At 45.1% G+C, this 21,225-nt stretch overlaps 1 protein-coding gene across 3 annotated transcripts; it reads right to left on the bottom strand.

Moving 5' to 3' along the window:
* Window positions 1–375: 375 nt before the first annotated feature.
* C1H14orf93 (chromosome 1 C14orf93 homolog) lies at window positions 376–20,310 on the bottom strand. Of its 3 annotated transcripts, XM_070626686.1 has the most exons (8): window positions 20,225–20,310; window positions 9,238–9,757; window positions 8,708–9,025; window positions 6,312–6,626; window positions 2,840–2,901; window positions 2,504–2,607; window positions 1,705–1,817; window positions 376–1,428 (listed from the first exon to the last, which is right to left on the bottom strand). In XM_070626686.1, the coding sequence occupies exons 3-8, from the start codon at window positions 8,762–8,764 to the stop codon at window positions 1,009–1,011; spliced, it is 1,071 nt and encodes a 356-aa protein (XP_070482787.1). In that variant the 5' UTR covers window positions 8,765–9,025; window positions 9,238–9,757; window positions 20,225–20,310; the 3' UTR covers window positions 376–1,008. The 3 variants fall into 3 exon arrangements, with proteins under 3 accessions (XP_070482787.1, XP_070482783.1, XP_070482784.1); XM_070626682.1 differs by having other exon boundaries at window positions 8,708–9,757; XM_070626683.1 differs by having other exon boundaries at window positions 8,708–9,757; window positions 20,140–20,275.
* Between the last annotated feature and the right edge of the window lie 915 nt (window positions 20,311–21,225).

Consider the following 21,225-nt stretch of genomic DNA (forward strand, 5'->3'; position numbering starts at 1 on the left):
GCATCACCCTTATCACAAGTCATTTCATTCCCTGCTTAAATGCCTGGCTTCCTGACTAAACAAAACCTCCAATCAGCATGTAACCTGATCAACATGGTATCCATAGTACCTAGCACAGTACCTGACACCTAGTAAGCAATCAATATTTGCTGTATGACTGAATGAATAGAAAGCTATTTTTATTTCTCAATCCATTCAAAATGCACAAATTTTGTGTGCAAGTGTGTGTGTGCATATGCATGCACGTGCACAGACACACACACACACAAAACCTTCCTCAAAATACAGCTTGGTTTACAGGACTAAGAAATAACTATAAGGCCCTGTAGATGGCTTGGTCACACGGTGGGAGAGCAGCTGCTGGTGAGACTTGGGAACTCTTTAAGCTTTAATTTCCTCATGTGTAATATGGGAATAATAAAATCTGCTTTATATAATTCAATAAACAATAGCTATTATATCTATATTCCAATTCCCAAATAGGGGACGGAGCCTGTGTTCTGCTCATAATCAAGCCCATGACTAAAACTGCCCACCAGGTGGCAGTATTACCCTGGACTGGTCCTATGCTGCTTCCACTGCAGAGCAAGACCAGCAGTCAGTGGGAAGCAGAAGGTACCAAGGGCTGCTTCCCCACAGCTTTGAGTGAAACCAGAAAAAAAAAAAAGACTCAGAGACCAGGGCATGTGTCAAGAAGGCCTCATGTTTTTTAGACCCATCCTCCTCCTTTTCTCATCCTAGGCTCCTCCGAGGCACTGTGTACGCTTAGGAATAAGCATTTTCTGGCTTGCCATTCACAATGGGGAGAGTTTTCCCCCTTCTAGATAAGTCCTTTTTATCCCGCCAGAGCTGCCAGCTTCCATTTCCAGTGGGGACTGTGTTAAGAAGAGAGGCAGCTTTGCTTTCTCCGACTGCAGAGGACATTTTGTTATTCTGGGAAGCCCCACAGCCGCCCATTTCTGGGACATGGGGAGTAGCAGAACCCAGAGTTACTCTTGGTTATAGATTTCACTCATCCTTTTCCACCTTGACTTCAATGAACGAGTTCAAGTCAGGACAGCAAGTTTTGTGGGGTTGGTCAAAAGATGGGGAGACAGGTCCATTCTCATCACCTCCCTCATCTTCCTCTTCTTGGAAATTAGGATTATAAAGTTCTGGTGGAAGGAGCTGGGCCTCAGCGGAAGGTAGTCGGTCTGAGGGAGGCCCATACACACGGTTGGCTTTAGTGCCATGCTTAGAGTTGGCATCCAGGTGGTAGCAGAGCTCTGTGAGGCGCTGGGCCCGGAAACGGGGAGGCCGGGCCACCCAGACACCCGGCTCATTAAGACTGTCCTCTTCATCTGACATCAGCTCTTCTGTCACATCCTTCCACAGGCGTTGGTCCTCAGGTCCAAAATGCCTCATGATACTGGATCGGTTGGCAAAAAGCTAAGGTGGGAGCCCAGGACAGAGATTAGGAAGAGAAAGAAACTATGCATAGGTTTGGGGAAAGGGCTTGGGTGGGAGGAAGGCTGTGTAAAATCTGCGCCTGAGAGAACCCAGCCCCCAAGTCAAATCTTAGAACTGGCTCACCCTCCTCCTCCTCTATCTGCCTACATTCTTGGCTCTCAACCCCATTCTCAGACGTCACGTCCTCTGGCATTCCCACTGTGGCTTATTAGGGTTTAGAGTTTAGCATCTTGAAAGGAAGGCCTAGAAACCTACCCGGTATCTGCGACTTCGAAGTTTCTTCTCCTCTTTTTCCTTCAGGCCTTTAAAGGGGTTCAGGGAGTTGCGGTACTCGCGCCTCTTAGTAAGAAAGTAGGCTACACAGGCTCCTGACGGGGAGAAGGCAAAAAGTAGGGTCGTCTAGAGCACTGGTCCTCAGCCCATTCTTCTGCCCTAACGTTACTGGTCAGGACGGTGAGAAACACTACTTAGATGGTGGGCTTCTCGGCAACCCATCAGCGGCTATTCACTCCTCTTTGGTTTAGCTCTCTCTGCCCAGCCCCATCTCCAACACTAACTCCTCCCACTAGAAAAAGACTCCAGTGCTTCTGTAACTCCCTTCCCCACCCCAATTAAACTTACTCCCATCCTACTCTCTAGATAGCAGATTACAGGCACTTTCTCAGAAGAAGCTTTCTTAATGCTTCAGGATTAGTTATGGACAAATAACCAAAGAGCAAGGAAAGCAGAGAACCCAGGATGTCGTATTTTGGGACAAAAGGGCAGGCCTGGATTCTGATCTCCTTGTCATAATACCCTAGACTCAGGCCTATAGAAACATCATGCATGATGGTGTTCTAGCCCTTTCCTTCTCCCATTTTCATTTCAGACTAAGGGAATAAAAAGGCAATCAGAGACAATCTTGTGAATATTGTTGGTGAGAATAGCTAAAAATAATTTTTTAAGTCCACTATTTTCAAAACCATCCAAATCATCTCCATTGTGCCTCTTCTCCTCTGACCAGGCACAGGGGCTGGAGAAAGAATGAGACGGAAGTGAACTCAGTTTTTCTCACCTTTCAGCTCCTTATCAGTGTAATTGTGGGGACTGGTCACCAGCTCCTGCTTGAGCTTTTCCAGAAGGAACTTCACTACTGAAATATTCCAAGAAGACTTGATGCTGCCACAAAGAGAAGAGAGTGAATAAGGCAGTCAGCATTTTAAAGGCTAGATAAACAGAGATTCCCAGCACTAATCAACTCTGTGGTGAATTCCTCCATGGCCTAAGACAGGCTACAAGAGGCAAGGGTGTGATCAAAGCCTTCACCTCATTGTTATATTGGAGCAGCCCCCTCTGCTTCCCTCTCCTTGGCAAAGTGCCTTGTGATTCTTTTCCCTCAAGAGGACCATACCTTTCAGACCCATTGAATCTCTTGTCATTGGTGATGTGGTTATGCACATTGTGGACCAATTTCTAGAGGGGGAAAAAAAAACAAACACAGAATCAAGCCAGGAGTGGATATGATGAAAACCTCCTCTGGTCCCTAGGCATTGTCCCTATGGAGTTCTCTGCCCGAATCCTTCGCATAGTCTGGGTACCATTTCTGTTGATGCCTTTTCTTAGCCAGAGAGTCTGTCCAAGTTAGTATTTCTAATGCCTCCCCACCTTTTTTTCCCTTTTCATTTAATTTGTGTGAAGACTCTAGGATCATCCCTGGTCTTCCCTCTGCTCCTGGGGAATATGATCACTAGAGCAAGTCTCAAACGTTTCCGCAAACATGCTCCTAATAGCAAGGAGAGAGCGAATACACACCAGGGATACTGCAAGTGGACATTTTTTGAAGCCCTGTACTCTTGCAAATTTTAAAATTTTCTTCACAATATATCTGTATTTCTTTTAATATAAAAATGTCTCCCGAAATCTAGTAAAATTGATGACCCTAAAATGGCCCAGGTCTTGTGCACATTACCACAAATCCCAGGGGTACTCACACCATGGTCCGAAAAATACAAACCTAAGATAACAGAGATGTGAAATGGAAAGGGCCTTGGAGACTGTCACCCAGTCTCTCTTTCACATCATTAAACAGGCTGTCTTTCAGCTTTCCTTCTACACCTTTAACGATGGGTTCTCACTAGTTTTTGAATCAGCTTATTCTACTGTTGAATATCTCTAATTGTTAAGTTTTGCCTTAGATGCTTCAAAATCTGACCCCAGGCTTGCCCATAATAGCACCTGAAAGATTGGAAGACAGCTTTCATTTCCTCCCCAAGTCTTCTCTTATCCAGTCTAAATGCCCAAGTCCTTCAGCCATTCCTCATGGCAGACTTTCCAGGCAGACTCCTCATGAAACTATGTGGCTCTCTGGTTTGCCGGTGTCCCTCTTACAACGTGGCACCTAGAACCAAATCTAACTCATCAGTTGAGGTCTGGCCAAAGAGAGCATTACTTCCCTGAGTGGAACTCTACAGTTGTAGGAATGAAACCCAAGATGGTGTTAGCTTTCTCAGCAACACCATCCCTACTCACAGTGTCACAGGGTTCATTCATAGTGAGCTGTAGTCAACTCAAATCCATTTTTACATGGATTACTATCTCTACCATTCTGGAATTGTTTTTTTTTTCTTTTAACTCTAATGCAGGATTTTACATTTCTTCCCAGTATATTTAGTTTTGCTGTTTCTGATTATATTTTCATCCCAAGCTCTCTCCGTCAAGGGAAGTTTCCCAGTCCAAAATTGATGGACTCATGTCCTGATCTCAGGACTTCAGCTTCATATTCAGAAATGCCCAATTTACCCTCTACCTCTATGGTTGATTGACCACAGAAACTTAGGAAAGTACTGTTGACTCTATGACTAGGGTCTCCACTCTATAAAAAGGACTGTTATTATACTAGCTTCATATTTGATATAATTATTTTACTGCTTAGAAGTCCAAATTTAAGGAATCACAAGGGACAGGTAAGTGCTTCAGACGGAATTTGAAAGAGTTGCGAAAAAAGAGAAAAAATGAGGGAGTTGCACAGTTTCCAACTCAAGTGGCTTGGAAGAGATCAGCTGATAAAAATCAAACCAGGCTTGAAGTGGAAAGGGAAAATACTCTAGAGAAAAATAAGTGTTAAGACTGTAAGGACTGCTGGCTCACCTACCTCCTGAGTGAGCTAAAAATAAATACATTTCCCCAACAGGGGGCTGGAATCTGCAGCATTCCAAGGAATTAAGAGTTCTCATTTGGTCTTTTGGGATCCCTAGCAGCAATCCACAGCAGCCTCAGTAGATTGGAGAAATGTCTCTCTGATTCCTTCTCAGAGATAAAGGTTGGAATAGTGAAGATCTGTAGCTACCCCTCTCCCTCTAAGCTCACAGTCTGGCACAAGAACATTTTAAACCTTCTTCTGTGATGGGCAGCAAAATTCCCTCACTGGTCCTCCAGAGCCTTTTCAAGTACTATAGTGGAGAGCATGAGTGAGCATATTGTCCTCCCAGAAGGTCCCAGTTCCACCAAGCTCTCCAAAGGGGAGGAAGAAGCTAGACCTCAATATTAGACCTCTTGCTGGAGGCAACAGGCAGAAAAGGGATAGAAGTGACTGAAAGTCCTGATTTTATACAAATTATAATTATCACATATTTATTCATGATTTAAACACAGTGAAGTTTTGGGAAATCCCTTGAAATGCATCACTAGGTATTTACCTCCATTTCTATCATTGGCAGCAAGAGTAGCCCCCCTGGACCAGAAATCCATGACAGAGAAACTACCCATTCCCTGTTCTTGATAAGTGAGATGTCCCTAAACATAACCAATATTTGAAATGAAGGTTAGAAACCAGTTGGTACTGATTATGAATGGTGTCTTCCTTCCCAGGGAACCAAAGAATCCTTCAATGTCAAAACAAATCAAATGAAAGGGAGAGTAAGAGCAAGATCCCTTAGAAAAAGGAAAAGGAAGCAAAAAGTAATATGAATAACAGAGGTATAAGTGGTAATCAGCTATCTTCAATCTTTACTAAGATTGTAACAAGCAGAAATGGCTATAAACTATGAAAAGATTTCAGCTGGACGTGAGTGGTGACCTCACTCTTAACCAGAACTCTCAAGTTACTTCATCAGCCATTATCCAGAGAATGGAAACCCATTACAGTCAATATGAACGTTATACGGCTAAAGAACATCCCCCATGGTTATCAGAAAGATGTTTTTGGGCACAGAGCTGATCCAAAGGACTGTGGTCACCCTAGAACAGTTTTCTCAGCCTAGGCACCATTGACATTTTAGACGGGATAATCGTGAGTGGCTGTCCTGTGCGCTGTAGGATGTGTAGTGACCTTCCTACGGCTCTAAGCCACTCCAAGGTTTCAGGCGGAACTGCTTTAGGCCAGTGACTTTCCCTACCAAGAGATCTTAGAATCACTAGAATCTCCAAACCTTTATAACAGCTGAGTGTCTAGTGGCCTGCATCTTTGGGGTTTGGGACCACCTCAGGACACCTTGGCCTTTCTGCCCAATGGGCCCCTTGCTGCTTACCCTGAAGACTGCTAATTCGCAGGCAGTTTCCAGTGCTACCCTTCAGTGGTCAGTCTGCTCAATCCCTTAGACGTCTTCCCATCAGAATTATTAGATCACTGGGAGATGTGATATAATTCCCCTCTCTTTCAATAGAAGATATCGATCTATCTGGAAAAGCCTAAACAAAGTTCCACCGAGAACAGGGCAACTGCGTATCCCTAGGGCTAGGGAATAACTTTTCTCCTTCTTGCCCCCAGCTCCAGGAGGATTCAGAACCCATTCACTCAATATGGGAATTTTAACATCAACCCACACATCACTCTTCACTTCTCTCTCCAGAATGAAGAAAAATTTATAGAAATCGAGCTCACTCACAGAGAGGACCAGATCCCGCTTGCGCCTGGAGTTCTTCTGCCCACTCCCTCTGGTCCTGCACGGGGAAGCAGTAAACCCTAGAGAGTGTCTCAGCTCCCCAGTTGCCCCGGGGCCCGACTCTTCCAAGTCCAGCGCAGCAGCAGCACTGAGCATGTCCTCGGGGCGGGGCGGTGGCAGCTTGGTTCCATTTTCTGGCCCCGTCTCTGAGGTTGCCCGCTGGATGGCCAGTTGTGTGGCTGGTGAGAGCTGCTTGGCATAAGCAGGGACCAGCACCCGCTGTACTGCACCCTCAGAGGCCACAAAATCATCCACCAGCTAAGAACATAAAAAAGAATAGCCTATTAGCCGTCCAGGCTTAGGGGAACCTGGTCAACCATCATTCTCTGGCCAAGGATAGTGAATGAACAGAGGGTGGAAAGCGGGAGGTATCAGCTCAGTTGTTAACGGTCAATAGCTTGTTTCTCTGGGACTCGCATGGGAGTGTTAAGCAAATATTTCTCGTGCATACAGGGCCTCTCATGTTGGGTCATTACCATAGGACTGATTACAAGGACAAGGCATGTTTCGGACGCTCTATTTGTGAGGAGTCATTTATGATTTACCCTTAGGTATAAGAACTATAGCCAGACAAGCGTTTTGTCTAAAAGGGATTTGGGGAGGAAGTAGATGACAAGAAAGGAAAACCAAGCAATAGAAGGAGCAGGAAAATAAAATAACAACAATAAAGAGGAGAAATAGGAGAAAAACGGGAGCAAAGGAGGCAGGTATAAAGTCAGAAATCTCTAGAGAGGCTGGCACTGATTGCTCCCCTACTCCCCATTCCCTTTGCAGGGCTAGGTGGTGCCCTCACCTTGATCCTGCCCTGGCCACATCCGACTGTCACCACCCTGACACCTACTTGCCTGCCTGTGCCCTCAGTCAAGGACATACAGGGCAGGGAAGGGAAGGAGGAAGCGAGAGAGAGGGAAGAAGGAGGGAGGGGAATTTCTGCAGCCAAGAAAACAAAACAGTGAAAGTGGGGGGAAAAAAGACACAGAAAGAAGCGGGGGAGGAGGCTGAGATTTATAGACCTGTGAGCTGCTTTCTGCGCTGTGAAATCTAATTCCATCCTGTCGGCTTGGAAGCCTTCCCTGCCTGAAAGAACCACAGCTCAGGGCACTGCCTGGCCTGGTACCCCTCTGCCTCCTCCCACCTTCCCAGTTCCTCCTCCTGCAGCCCCAAACCACTGAGAGCCCCGGCCAGGCACATCAGCACACGGCTAGGCCTTCGGGGAGCAGTGTGACACTGGAGGGGGACAGGGGAGTGTATCCGTTCATTTCTCAGACCCGGCAGATGGACTGGGGGTTTCATCCCTCCTGTCTGCCTTGTGTGTTTTGCGCCTCTACTCTTTACTGGGTGTCTGGGCCTTGTCGCAGGGGGTGCAGGAAAGAGAGAAGGCAGCGGGAGACCACGGTGGAGGAGAGTTGACAGACCTCCCACTGTCTCTCAAGGGGCAACACATCTGTTATTTGCTGTCTCTATGTTCCCTATAGTTGCTCCATCTCCTTTTTATACTTTCATGTGTGACATTCTGCAGTTTTTACTCTACTCAGTCAGGATTTTCCTGCTCACACAGCCCTGAGCAGTAAAGAAACTGAAAGAGCACCACGTACTTCTATGTCTTTTCCTGCTCACAAAATATGCTCGCTTGCTTCCTTCTTTTCTCCTACATGTTATCCTCTTACTATTAACTGTCTAATATCCATTTTTTTTCCTCTACCTCCCTCCCACCTTACCTCAGAGTCTCGCTCTCGCATAGATTCTTTCCATTTAGATTCACCTGTCTTCTAGGCTCCTTTCTCCCTTTTTCTCCTTCCTCACCCTTCATCTCCACCTGCCTCCTTCCCCTCTCTCCACCTGTCTTCTATGATCTCTGTCCTCTCCCTCTCACTTTCTCCTTCTCTCCATCTCTCTCTCCACCTCTGCCTCTCTCCCCTCTACATTCCCATCTCTCTCTCTACTGAATTCCTCTTGGCAAGCAGAGGGGCCGTGATAAAATATGAATGAGCCGTCTGTGCACAGCAGGCATTCTCGCCAGGAGAGGCAGAGCCCATGGAGCAGCCGAGACAGCTGTGGAGGGGAAGGTGCCACGCAGAGCGACTGAGAGGGAGGGAAGGGCACCCCCACCACACACACACCAGAAATGACCTCCTGCCAAAGAGGCTAGGATTCAGGAAGAAAACAGGAGTGCTGACTATCCCTGAGGGCAAAGGAATTTTGGCACTGTTTTGTGTTATCACAAATACCACCCAAAGAAAGGTTTAAGGATGGAAAGAAAATAGAGAAAAAGGAGAGAAAGGCCAGGGAAAGCCCTAGGGAGAAACAACACTCATGCCCTGCTCTGTGGCCATACTCACGGAATTGAGCATCGGGGCTCCCTCGCTGGCAGCCAGGGGGCATCCTGGGAGCCGCATGTCTCTCTGAGCGGCTGGGAAGCCCAAGGGCCCAGGCCCCACAGCCGAGGCGGCTCCCAGCTGCCGCAGCTCCTCAATCACCACCTGCACACCGCTGCCCACGCTGTCACACTCCTCTTCCACGGCAGACACACCCTTGCAGGCTTCCCCGGGACTCTCCTTGAGAGGCCCAGGCTCCTCAGGTGGGGAACCATGTGCCCGGCTCTCCCCATCTTCCTCAGGGGTGGACACTTTCCCTTGCCTCAGCTCACCCACTTCCTCCTGGAGACGTTTTAACAATTCATTGTTGGCCCTGGCAAGACCCAGAGCAGCCTCAGCCAGACCAACTGCCTTATCCACTCGCTGGTAGATAATATGCAGGAGCTGCTCTGAGCTCTGAACCGCCAGGCCATGTCCGGTCACTGAGATAGGGGTGCTGGAAGGAGGATTCCCGCCCTGAGAGCCCGTGCTGCCCCCACTAGTCTCGCTCTTACAGGCACAGCAGCAGCATCTGGCTTCGCTGCCACTGGGAGGGGAGAAGAGAATGGTGGCACTGAAGGACATGGCTGACGGAAGCCAGAACAACCACGCTCACACTGCTGGACTGCTCCAAAAGGTGTCCCCAGTCAACTGGACTTCACGGGCTTGGTAAGACGCACTGGGGTCTCTGGATTCACTTTCCTTTCTCATGGAGGGTGATCAGAGGAGCCTGGGCACCAGGTGGTGGGTTCTGCGAAGGAGGAGTGGCAGGCCGTGAGGGAGCACACAGTCCACGGCCGCCTCTCCTCAGCCTGCAGAGGAGGAGAGAGGCCACCTTCTCTCTGCAGATCCTGTGTGCCCCAGCACGGCGCTGGGTGTCACAGTCACCCCTTACTGAAAGGGTGGGGCCTACAAAGCCCTTTCTGATGAACACGGTTTCACAGCGTGGAAGGTATTCTTCCTGCACCCAAGCTCGGAGCCCCCACCACTCCAACCTCTGGAACAGAGAGGGGACACAAAAGGACCCACCGGCATCTGGAAAGATTAGAAGATTAAGGAAGAAAATGCAGATCTGTCTTCTCCTCCTCACTATCTTTGCTATAACAGCATTATTGCATTTTACTGCTTTGACATCATTCCTTAAGGAGTTCAGAACCCTTCACACGCGTTCTCTCCTCCACACGACATCTCTAGGAAACACATATCACCCCAGGTCCGGAGAAGCGACATGCAGAGAAGTTACAGATCTTTTTCAAGGTCAGAGGAAGACAGCAGAATCCAGTTATTGCTGCTACTTTCAATCTAGCGTTTATTTATTTTTTTGAACTGATACCACTTTTTGTTGACATAAAGAACCATGATTCTACCCTCTCTATAATTTTCATACAGATGCATTCAGAGCAAGACTCCTAAATAAGGAACACTCCGATCACACCGGCCCTCAACATGTCACCAACCCGCACCAATTAACGCTTGGGGATGGGGTAGGGAAATGAAAGGAAAAGCTGGATCAGAGAGTTGAGCTGCGGTGACCTAGGGCTGCACAGCCCACTTGCTCTCACAGTTGTACACCTGGGGCTCCAGCCTCTGCAACAGAAACTAGCTGTTCTGAATCCTCCAGCCGGTAGGTAGCCAAGAGACACCACCTCTGGGGTCCCTTGTCTCCACTTTTCATGCTCCTTAAGGGAGAAGCAGAGCTCAACGGGAATGTCTAAATAGCTAAGTGCTGCCACTCTGTCCACATGACCAGTCCCTATAAAAGGGGAAACCGGAATATCAATGATAAACCAAACTGCCTCTCTCTTGAATCATTATAGTTAAGCAACTGAAGTACTCCAGGAGAAAAGAAAAGGAAAAAAAAAGGCGTGGGAGGGTTGGTTTGTACCACTGAGAACACTCCAAGGAACTTCATATTGTCATTTTCTAAATGACACTTGATTATAGAAAAAAAAAAATCCTTCTGCCTAAAGCTCCCTAAGTGACACAATCTTAAGTATGTTTACAATTTCCTCAAGAGATACATTTCTATCTTACCTTGTAAATTATATCATAACATCACAATTAAAAGGAGAGGAGGAGGTTAGGAGAATTTTCTATATATTGAGATTGGGGTTTTTTTTTTGAATCAGCAATCTCATTTCAGAAACAGGCAATATCAATGCCTCCGAGGTACTAAAATGTAAATCTGACAATGCATTTTAATTACATTTGGTTATTAAAGAATTGTCTTTAATTTGCTCTTTCTACCTTTTATATTGAAGAAACGCTTTTCTGTGCCAGACAGTCACTTCTTACAAGAACTTAAATCCATTTACAGCTTCTCTGTCATTAGAGTCATGGGAAGGCACAGCTGAACCTAAAACTAAAGGTTAAAGCCAAATTAAAACTAAAGGTTAAAGGAGAGCACTATGCGATTCCTATGTCAATTTATGGATGAATCATTTATATATCCTTTTCCTTCCTAAATAAGGGTGTACACTGCTCCCGCAGGGTTTTTAATTTTTTTTTTTTAACAAACATCTTGCAAGGAGTTTATTCTGAAATATGGATGTTGTGAGAGAAAGAATGTTAAGTTATGGAGATGATAATATACAAATGCTTACCAGTTGGGTTCAGTATTTGTAAAATCAGAAATTAAGATGCATCAGGTTGGGACACTGTGTGGGTACCCTTTCTGGTACCAAATTGATGATTGCTACACTCTTGCTTCACACAAGAGGCCTTTATCCCAGGGCCCTTCCCTCCCCCTTAAATAGTCTTTCCTAGGTCATCTTTCCAAAACAGCACTGAACAGGAATTAAAAAAAAGTGAGGGGGGAGGGGATGGGATGGGATGTTCTCACCCTGCTCTACCCCTTAAGAGCTCTGTGAACTTGGGCAAAGTATTCACGTCTCTGAGCCCCAGTGTTCTCATCTCGGCCTACTTTGAGTGTTTTTGTGAAGATTATACACAATATATGGAAGCACCTACAGAGTGCTGGCACACAGTCAGTGTTCCACAAACAGCAGCTGGGCGATATTACGACTATTCCTGAAAGCTTTGAGTTCCCACCCTGGATACCCATCCTGATTTCCTAATCTTGAAAAAAATGCAGCGGCTTGAAATGGAATTTCAGGGATTTTTCCTCAAAATTTAATATCAAATTTTTAAGAAACTATAAATTCGAGTCTATAAAGATGCATCTATAGGCACAAAACCTTTCTATGAAATTAGAAAGGTAATTGAGAAAACAGTATTTGCAATTTACTTACTATCATGACCTGGCTTTAGACTAAGGATAATATTGAACTCTGCTAGTTTTTTTTGTTTGTTTTTAAAGATTTTATTTTTTCCTTTTTCTCCCCAAAGCCCCCTGGTACATAGTTGTATGTTCTTAGTTGTGGCATGTGGGACGCCACCTCAGCATGGCTCAACGAGCAGTGAGTGCCATGTCTGCACCCAGCCCAGGATTCGAACCAACGAAACACTGGGCCGCCTGCAGCAGAGTGTGTGAACTTAACCACTCGGCCACAGGGCCGGCCCCAAACTCTGCTACTTTTTAATGCTAAATGTATTTTCCTATTGTGAGTTCACTTTGTTCCTCAATTTCTTTCTGCTTTTCTACTTTGTGTATTACCATGCTAGGTCCTTTTTAGAATGTCATATTCAGAGCAACAGATAGGTGTTTTCTTGAATTAACCTCTCTATAAAAGCCTGCATTGTAGCACAATGGGCATTCAAACAACTTTTTTTGTTTCTGTGGACATTATTGCTGACTTAATTTCCTCGCCTCCTGCTGTAGTCTTCCACATAAACTCTAAGACATTGAAATGTAAGGACAAAGAGAGAAAGGGATCAGCAGGTAATAAAAGGAATATTTCACATTATAATATTTACTAACCAGATAACCAGTTAAATGATGGAGAAGTGATTAAAAACAAGCACTAGTTTCATTAGCTACATATATCCCCATTAGAGAAGGTGAGCAAGTTACCAAAAAAAAAAAAATGGTGTTTCTAAAAATTCTCTGTATGCAAGGCCATGCTAAAGGATGAGTCACCAAAACGGACTCACACAAAGGGAAGACAAAGTCCACACAGGCAAGGAGGTTACAGTGTATGTGAGAATGGAATGTCTAAAGAACAAAGCAGAATACACACAAGTGCCTAACAATACGGTACAGACTAAAAAATTCTTGAGTTAGTTCAAAATAATGGAGAGATCAACAGAATGAAATCATATGAGAAAGAGGTCTTATAGAAGAAAAACCTCCAAATGAGCCTTGAGCAATGCATAGGATGAACTGGCAGGGTGGTAAGATGACCTGAGAGATGAAAGAAAAACAATTTCCAGGAATTAACAGGGTGCATGTGAGAGGTCAGAGTAAAGGGGCTTCTATAGTAAGGTACAGAAAGATGACAGAGGTCTTGGAAACCAAGTTAAAGAAACTCTTAGAGCAGGAGGCCAGCAAATTTTTTTCTGTAAAGGACCAGACAGAAAACAATTTAGGCTTTGCAGGCTGTGGGGCTTCTGTCCAACAACTCAATTCTGCCATTGCAGCCCAGAAGCAGCCAGTACATAAAGAATTGAGCATAGCAACGTGCTGGTAAAACTTTACTTACGGACATGGAAATATCACAAAATATTACATTTGATATTACATTAAAAAATATAAAATCCATTCTTAGCTCGTGGGCCATACAAAAACAGGTGGCAGACCAGACTTTGCCTATGGGCTGTAGTTTGCTGACCCCTGTCTTAGAGACCTAAGGTGGAACAGTTGGAGATTAGGAGAATGTTTAAGAAATCCAAGAGTGAGTTGATGAGAATGAGAGTTGTAGATATGAAGGTTCAACATCCTGGCGGAAGAACTGATAATATTTCTTTTTTCTTTTTCTTTTTTTTAAAGATTGGCACCTGAGCTAACATCTGTTGCCAATCTTCTTTTTCTTTTTTTTTCTTCTTCTTCTCCCCAAAGCCCCCCAGTACACAGTCATATACTCTAGTTGTAGGTCCTTCTGGTTGTCTATGTGGGACACCACTCAGTGTGGCTTGATTAGCAGGGCCATGTCCGCGCCCAAGATCCAAATTGGCAAAACCGTGGGCCACTAAAGCAGAGCGCTCGAACTTAACCACTCGGCTACGGGCCAGCCCCTGATATTATTTCTTTTTCTTTTTCTTTTTTTTTTTTGAGGAAGATTAGCCCTGTGCTAACATCTGCTGCCAATCCTCCTTTTTGCTGAGGAAGCCTGGCCCTGAGCTAACATCCGTGCCCCTGTTTCTCTACTTTATACGTGGGACGCCTGCCACAGCATGGCTTGACAAGCAGTGCCATGTCCGCACCCAGGATCTGAACCGGTAAACCCCAGGCCGCCAAAGCGGAACGTGTGCACTTAACTCCTGCGCCACCAGCCCGGCCCCTGATATTCTTTCTTTACTTAATACATATGGGGGATAGAGATAACTGGTTAAAGACAGCTTCAAGATTATAAACCTGAGGGTCATAATATGGGTCATAATTATTTCTGACATAATGACAGAAATAAGGAAGCTGAGAGGAGAAACCAGCATGTTTAAGGAAGATATGTATTCATTTAACATGTTAAGTTTCAAACTGAAGGCAACATCTCTAAATGAAATGTCCTGAAAAGCAACTGACTAAGACTGAAAAACAGAAACAAGAGGAAGGTCAGACAGAGCTGGAATGCAGGTTTGGAATCTTTAGCAGGAAGGTTGTAGTTGAAACTGAGAGTAAATGAGCTCTCCAAGGGCTAAGTATAAAGTGTGAAATGCAAAGGCCGAGGACAGCACTTCAAACCAATCCATGAAAGAGGCTTCATTAAAAGAGAATGGTCAGTGAGGTGGGAGAAAAACAGTGTTATGAAAGCCAAAGGAGAAAGAATGTCAAGAAAAGTGGATCTAATCAACTGTGATAAGAGCAGCAGAATGGTTAAAGAAGATGAAAATTAAGGAAATACATTTTATTTGTCTGTGATGGTCATTGAAAATGACCAGACAGGTATTTTTTGCGGTGAAAGTAAAACTATGCAGCTGATGAAAGAGGAATTGCTGGAGAGAAAATAGAAGCAAGACAGGAAGTCAAGTTTTCTAGAGTTTAATTGTGAAAGGAAGGAAGGAAATAGGAAGGAAGTCAGAAGGGGCTCTAGAGCTTCAGTATATTTAAAATGCATAAAGGAAAAGGACAGTGAAAAAGTAAAATATAAAAATACTAGAAAAGGGGGGCCGGCCCCATGCCTGAGTGGTTAAGTTGTGCGCTCTGCTTCAGAGGCCCAGGTTTTCGCTGGTTTGGATCCTGGACGTGGACATGGCACCGCTCATCAAGCCATGCTAAGGCAGCATCCCACATAGCACAATCACAAGGACCCACAACTAAAAATACACAACTATGTTCCAGGGGGCTTTGGAGAGAAAAAGGAAAAATAAAATCTTTTTAAAAAAAATACTAGAAAAGGATTTAAGGGCTGGCCTGGTTGCCTAGTGGTTAAATTTGCATGCTCTACTTCGGCAGCCCGGGGTTTGCAGGTTTGGATCCTGGGCACAAACCTACACACCACTCATCAAGCCATGCCATGGCAGAGTCCCACGTACAAAGTAGAGGAAGATTGGCACAGACGTTAGCTCAGGGCCAATCTTCCTCACCAAAAAAAAAAAAAAAAAAGGATTTAAGTTTTCTTCTAGCAAGGATCTTCCCAATGTGAGAAGGAAGGAAGGTAAGCTCCTTCTAGAGACCACAGAGAAGAAAAACACAAATGCAGAGGCAAAGATTCATTGAGGTGGATAGATGAAGACAAAATTGTATATTAGAGGCACATTCTTTTTACTTTGGAGACTGATTTTCCTCAGTATAAATAATTCAAATTGGTAATAGAACTTTGTTATAGGCACTGCTGCTACATTATCTGTTGTTACAACCTGTTAAGTTCTTTTCAAACACTCCAGACCTAACATAATTATTCTGGCTTTTTTCCATCACTAGTTCAAGGTTCTCAAGCCCATTTAACCCTGCCAACATTATTAACACGCCTAAACTTTACCCTGATATCTTTATTTTACTTCTCAAAATGTATAACTGTTTAATTCAATAACCCATGGACCAATCCATGGAATGTTTGGCAAAGCAACGGTTAACTGTAGTCAGTTATCCAGGCAGTGTCTATACCGTTATTATTAAACATCAATACTGTCAACTTCTGCAATTTCAGATTGCTGATTTACTTTAAAACCGACTTCATATTTTTGTTCAAGAAAGAAAAAATAGGAATAAAGTAAGATTGACCACCATAGAATAATATACATGCCTTTTGCAAAATGCTATCAACTTTTAGAATTGAGTGTTAAGAAAAAGATCTTCCATCTTATGATGAGTTGCCAACAGAAAATGACAGCATCTGTCAAACCTCAGTTTGCATAAAATATGTGTTTGGGGTTCATTTCCGTAGTGGTCTAATTTTAACACATGTGAAAGGAGCCTAGAAAAATGTGCTTTTCAATAACTTTGATATTTTATTCATAAATATTTAGATAAACAAGAAAGAACACTGATCTTCTTTAGACAGTTCAGGGTGAAACTGTCCATAATCTTAACCATCCCTTTCCTCCCAAGTCACATGTATTTTTGGTAGAACTAAATATATCATACTCTTGGCAGCTCCCTTGCTTGCTTTTTACCCATTCTGAGTTTGAATTTTCTGCATGACTGAGTTCACCTCCAAACTATGAAAAATAAAAGTTTTCTCACTATTTAATAGATGTGTATGATATAGTATCACTCAGATGATAAATGTTTTTATAATGGGCCCTGGACTCATTCAGGGTCATGCTAGCAATGGACTTCCTTAAATGTGATTACCGAAAGCACAGCGATTCATACCATAATCTCCATTTAAGAAACAAAAAAAGGAAAATGGCCACTGAAAGCTCCTGCTGTGCTGGTCAGCCCTGCTCCTCCACTTGAAGGTGCAAAATGGCTCACCTGTTAGAAGGTCCTCTCAAAACCTATTTCTATCAGAAATGAGCTCCTTATCACAGAACAGCAGGTAAATAAATGTCTTAAAATACTATTTTCCTACATTTTGAAAGACTGACCCATCTAATGATCAGCAAAGAAAATCTAAGACCTAACTTTTAGAGGCAAAAAAAAAGATGTACCCAAAGGGCAGAATGAGGTCCTAAGAAATCCGAAAATTCCAAGTGATGTCCAGTGGTACATTTTAACCCAGAGCAGTACAGTCTTTTATTAACATTTGCTAAAATGCAACTTGGTTAAGATTAAAATTCCGGTCTAAGGTCTTCATATAAACGTGCCAGACATAAAGGACTCTTCCTACATTTCCAGAAAACTGAAAAACTAGCTCCTAAAGCTGTATCATGTGCGCAGCGAGCCTTCGGTAAATGTTAGTTGATTGAAAATTGGTCAAAGATGACAAGGTGGGCACGAAGGACGGCAAAACCATTTCCGAAGAAACAGTGTGATTGAGCTACAGGCAGGGCGACCGCAGCGACGCGGGGAGCAGGGCTCGGGTCTGCCCTGGAGACCGCAGGGCACAGGGCGACCTGCCACTGAGCCCCCGGCAGAGTGCCCTGGGGGTCCCGGCAAAGAGGTGCTCCGGAGACGGCTGTCTGCCGCCGAGTGGCCCGAGCGCGGGATCTCGCTGGGTAGGCGACGTGGCCACGAAAGCTCTGAGGCCTCGGGCTGAGGGCGGCGCGGGACTTCCCGCGGCGGTCCCGCTCTGGCAGCCTTACGGCTATTCCACTGCGTGTGCCCCGCGCCGCCGCGCAGGCTGACTCAGCGGCGCGCGGGCGGCCGCGCGGACGGCCGAGGGAGACGGCGGCGCCGGCCCGTGTACCCCGCCAGCGCGCGCACCGGGGGAAGCACCGCCCCACTTGTCCTCTGGCTCCCAGTGATTGGCAGTTAGCTAAAGGGGGGAGCAGGGCCAGGGACGCTATTGGCTGCAAGCCACAGTCACTCAACGAGACAGGGAGGGGAGGGGCCTCTTCAGGGAGGGACGGGACTGCGAAGCTTTTTCAAGGCCGTCAGCCGCCATCTTTAGCTTGCTTTTTTTGTTTTGTTTTGTTTACTCGCTTTTGCTGTCTGCTGGTTAGAAAGCTGCGTGTACGCGATTATATGTACAGTGGCCACAAATCGGTTTCATACGTTTGGTGGTAGGAGGCTTTTAGTTCCTGCCGGCCCTGGTCACAGTCTTTCAGATATCACCAGCAAAGCGGCAGTTCCCCTTAGTTCAAAGTTCTTATCTCCAGGGGCCCCCGGATTCCCAAGCAAAATCAACTAAGCTTAGCTTTGCTCTACTTTGGTAGGAAGGTCAAGCCAACGATATATTTGTTGGAGGAAGTGTCTTTCTTTCTAAGAAACTCAAAGCAAGGACACTGGATATGAGCTAGGTTCCTAGTAAAAATCAGAGCCCGGGAAGTCTGGACGTGGGCTGCGGACCGCTCTAGGAAGAGCTCTCCGTTTTCTGAGACCCTAAAAAGTACCTGTGATGACCTGCAGTGATGCGGAAAAGAATTACAAAGGGCAAAACTCCGTTAAGAATTCCCAGCACTGCTGCCATCGCAAAGGTCACTGGCGTCTGACTGGGTTTCAAAGATATGCAGGTCGAAACTTGTGGAATGATCCACATTTGAGACAGTGTTTATTAATTATCTGACTTGCACTGTTAGGGAGTAAAATACACCCAATACAGGTGAGAGCCCACACAGGGCCACTTGCATTGCAATGAATTTCAAGACCTGTCCAAATAGTTTTATCGCAGTTGTTTAGTGTCCTAAATACTGTTTGAAACTGCGTAGGGCGCCAGCCGAGGGACGGGAGTGTACTACCATCATCATACAGAGGTGTGTGGTACTGAAATGTGAACTCTACAGGAGATCCTTTTTTATCTCCTGGTTGCTACTTCCCTTGTGACATTCCAGTTTCTCCCTCGTCAACTTATACACCTCCTATGCTTTCACGCCAGTCTGTGAATATAGATTTGATTACACGTATTTTCCGTATGACTCCTACTAGGAGACAGTGGTTCTGTAACAGAATGAAATGAGAATACGGCTCATATAAGGAGGCTCTGCTCTGAGCCTGTTGTCCTTTAATGTATACACTTTTCTCTGTAACTCTTAGATATGAAGAGAAGGCTTTTCGTTCCAAAAACACAACACGATAACCGAAATGCATTTCTATCCCTCCTGTGTATTATTGGCCTTTGCCTCCTCTTGGCCCCTCCCCCATCACAACCATTGTGAGCAGTCTTTGAGAACTGGACTTCACTGGATTACTTTCCTGATACTTTGCCAGCTGTGGAGCTTTTCAAACAAATCCCAACCTATAAACGACCATTCTGTCAAAAGGCCAAGAGAGAATTTCCCTTTTGAACACAACAACCAAACCACACATAAAGGCCAAAATATACACAGTTGTACATTTAAGAACGTGAGACAATAAAAAGCAAAACCACTTTGGCAAAACAGTCACTAAAGAAAGCTTGGAACCACAGATTCAATAAATTGCCTACCCTCATTTGCCACAAGGACTGTATACTCCCTAGCAATTATTTAATTATTCACTAATCTGATACTTTAAAAGAGGAGCAGAAAAATACAATAAATGCACATAGAATGAAAATGCCTAAGTATGCTAAGCATAGGATTTTTTTCTAAACTGTAATTTGCACACGAAATCCTGTTTGGATCACATTTGGGAACACAACAACAACAAAAAACTTACATCTTAGGGGCTACTTTGCACACATAAAACCAAACGTAATCACTTTTGGAAACAAAATCTGATATGGCACATACACACATGCTGTACATATACGCAAAGCACAAAACCCCAAGATAAATCTTTACAAAATCATTTGCTTTAAGAAGCACACACACACACAATGTCCTCATGAAAATGTGTGTACGACACACTCTAAGAAGGGCTTTGCGCGCCTCCCCACCCCCCAGGGAAATGAGTGTTTCAGTTATAATAGCCAAATATTTTTAACCTATTGGCCTTGGACAATTGCCACATTCAAGCCACTTGGTTTTGGTTCTGAGGGAGGGTGTGTAAAACGCACGCAAACAGCTTTGTGAGGGAGTCTCAAGTCTCCGCTTCCTTCGACGTTGCCGGTGGCAGAAATTTACATTATCCCTTCAGCCCGCTCAAAAAAAAAGAAATCTATACTTCCCAAGCGGCTAATTTTTTTAAATCCCTCGACCATAAAAATTTACCAGTTCCTAAAACGTGACAGCAAAAAGAAAAAATCTCTATAAATTTGTCTGGAAACAGTTGTACACGGCCATCCTGCTTTTCAACTTCTTGGTATATTTAAAACCTTGACCAGGAAAAAGAAAGAGGAAGAGAGACAGAAAAAGAAATGGGGGAAAGCGCAAATTCCCCTTAACAACAGTTTCCTCACCCCAGCACTGCCACAGATCTCGATTTTTAAAAATTTTGAAAACACACACAAGATTAAGGAGGGAAAAAAAATGGAAAAAGGATACCCGAAGGTCGTATGGCTCTTTGTATTCGTGTGTGTGCAAAAAGGAGGACTCGCGGAGCCCGAGCCGGCAGGCTCCGCCCCTCCCCGGACGCCCGCCCGGATTGGCCGCCGGCGGCCGCGGGGCGCCCCGCCCGCGAGCACACGCGCCGCGCCCGAGGCCCGGGCCCCGGGGGGGCCCCTAAGGGCCGCCCGACCGCCGACCCGGCCCTGTCCCGCACGGACCCGGGAGGCGCGGCGCGCACCTATCGGTTTCTCCACCCCTCTCCCCTTCCTTTCACTTTCTCACCCTCCTCTCACCCTTTCCCATCCTTTTTTTCTCAGTGAGACGAGGCCTCAGTCCCCAATATAAATAATCCAGTGAGCAAGCTCCTGATAATTTGCTAAACTTGGTTAACAATCAGTAAAATTCTAGACAAGAATTAAGCATCAACGACTTGGTGCATGAGCCCGAGCTCCTGATTTCCAGGCAGAATGTCTCTGCGTGGAAGGTCACATCTATTGCTTAACAGCCCCACCATTAGATGAGCGTTCATAAAAGTATGTGACATCCTTCAGGTGAGAGACAAAGTAGTCTTACACTTTGGGCGTTGTTTTTGCTCAGCCTGAGTCCCCAGTTTTTCTCCATTTGGCTAAGACTACCTCCTCTAGAACCAAAAATGGCTCCCCTTTCCTCTGGCATGAAGACCAGGTTGCTTATCCTTGGATTTTAAGCCACCCACAATCTGGTCCCATGCTCCTGTTTATTCTTAGTTGCCAAGACGCTCACTTTTCATCCCCGTATTATTTCTTTGCTGAAGTGGTCTGTCTGCCTGAGTCATGCCTGTCTCCTCTTCTCTGACTAGTCAGTTTTTATCCATTCTTCTTCTGCTATTTCAGTCAACACAACGCTTCCTTCCCTCTCCTACCAGTGTGAACTTCATGCTCACTCAGGTTAGCAGCACTTGACTCTGCCTTGATTATTTCACGTATTTTAGTAATTTCACACTGTTTGAGATCAGAGAT

This window comes from Equus przewalskii, chromosome 1, assembly GCF_037783145.1.
Source record: "Equus przewalskii isolate Varuska chromosome 1, EquPr2, whole genome shotgun sequence".
Taxonomy (NCBI): Eukaryota; Metazoa; Chordata; class Mammalia; order Perissodactyla; family Equidae; genus Equus; species Equus przewalskii.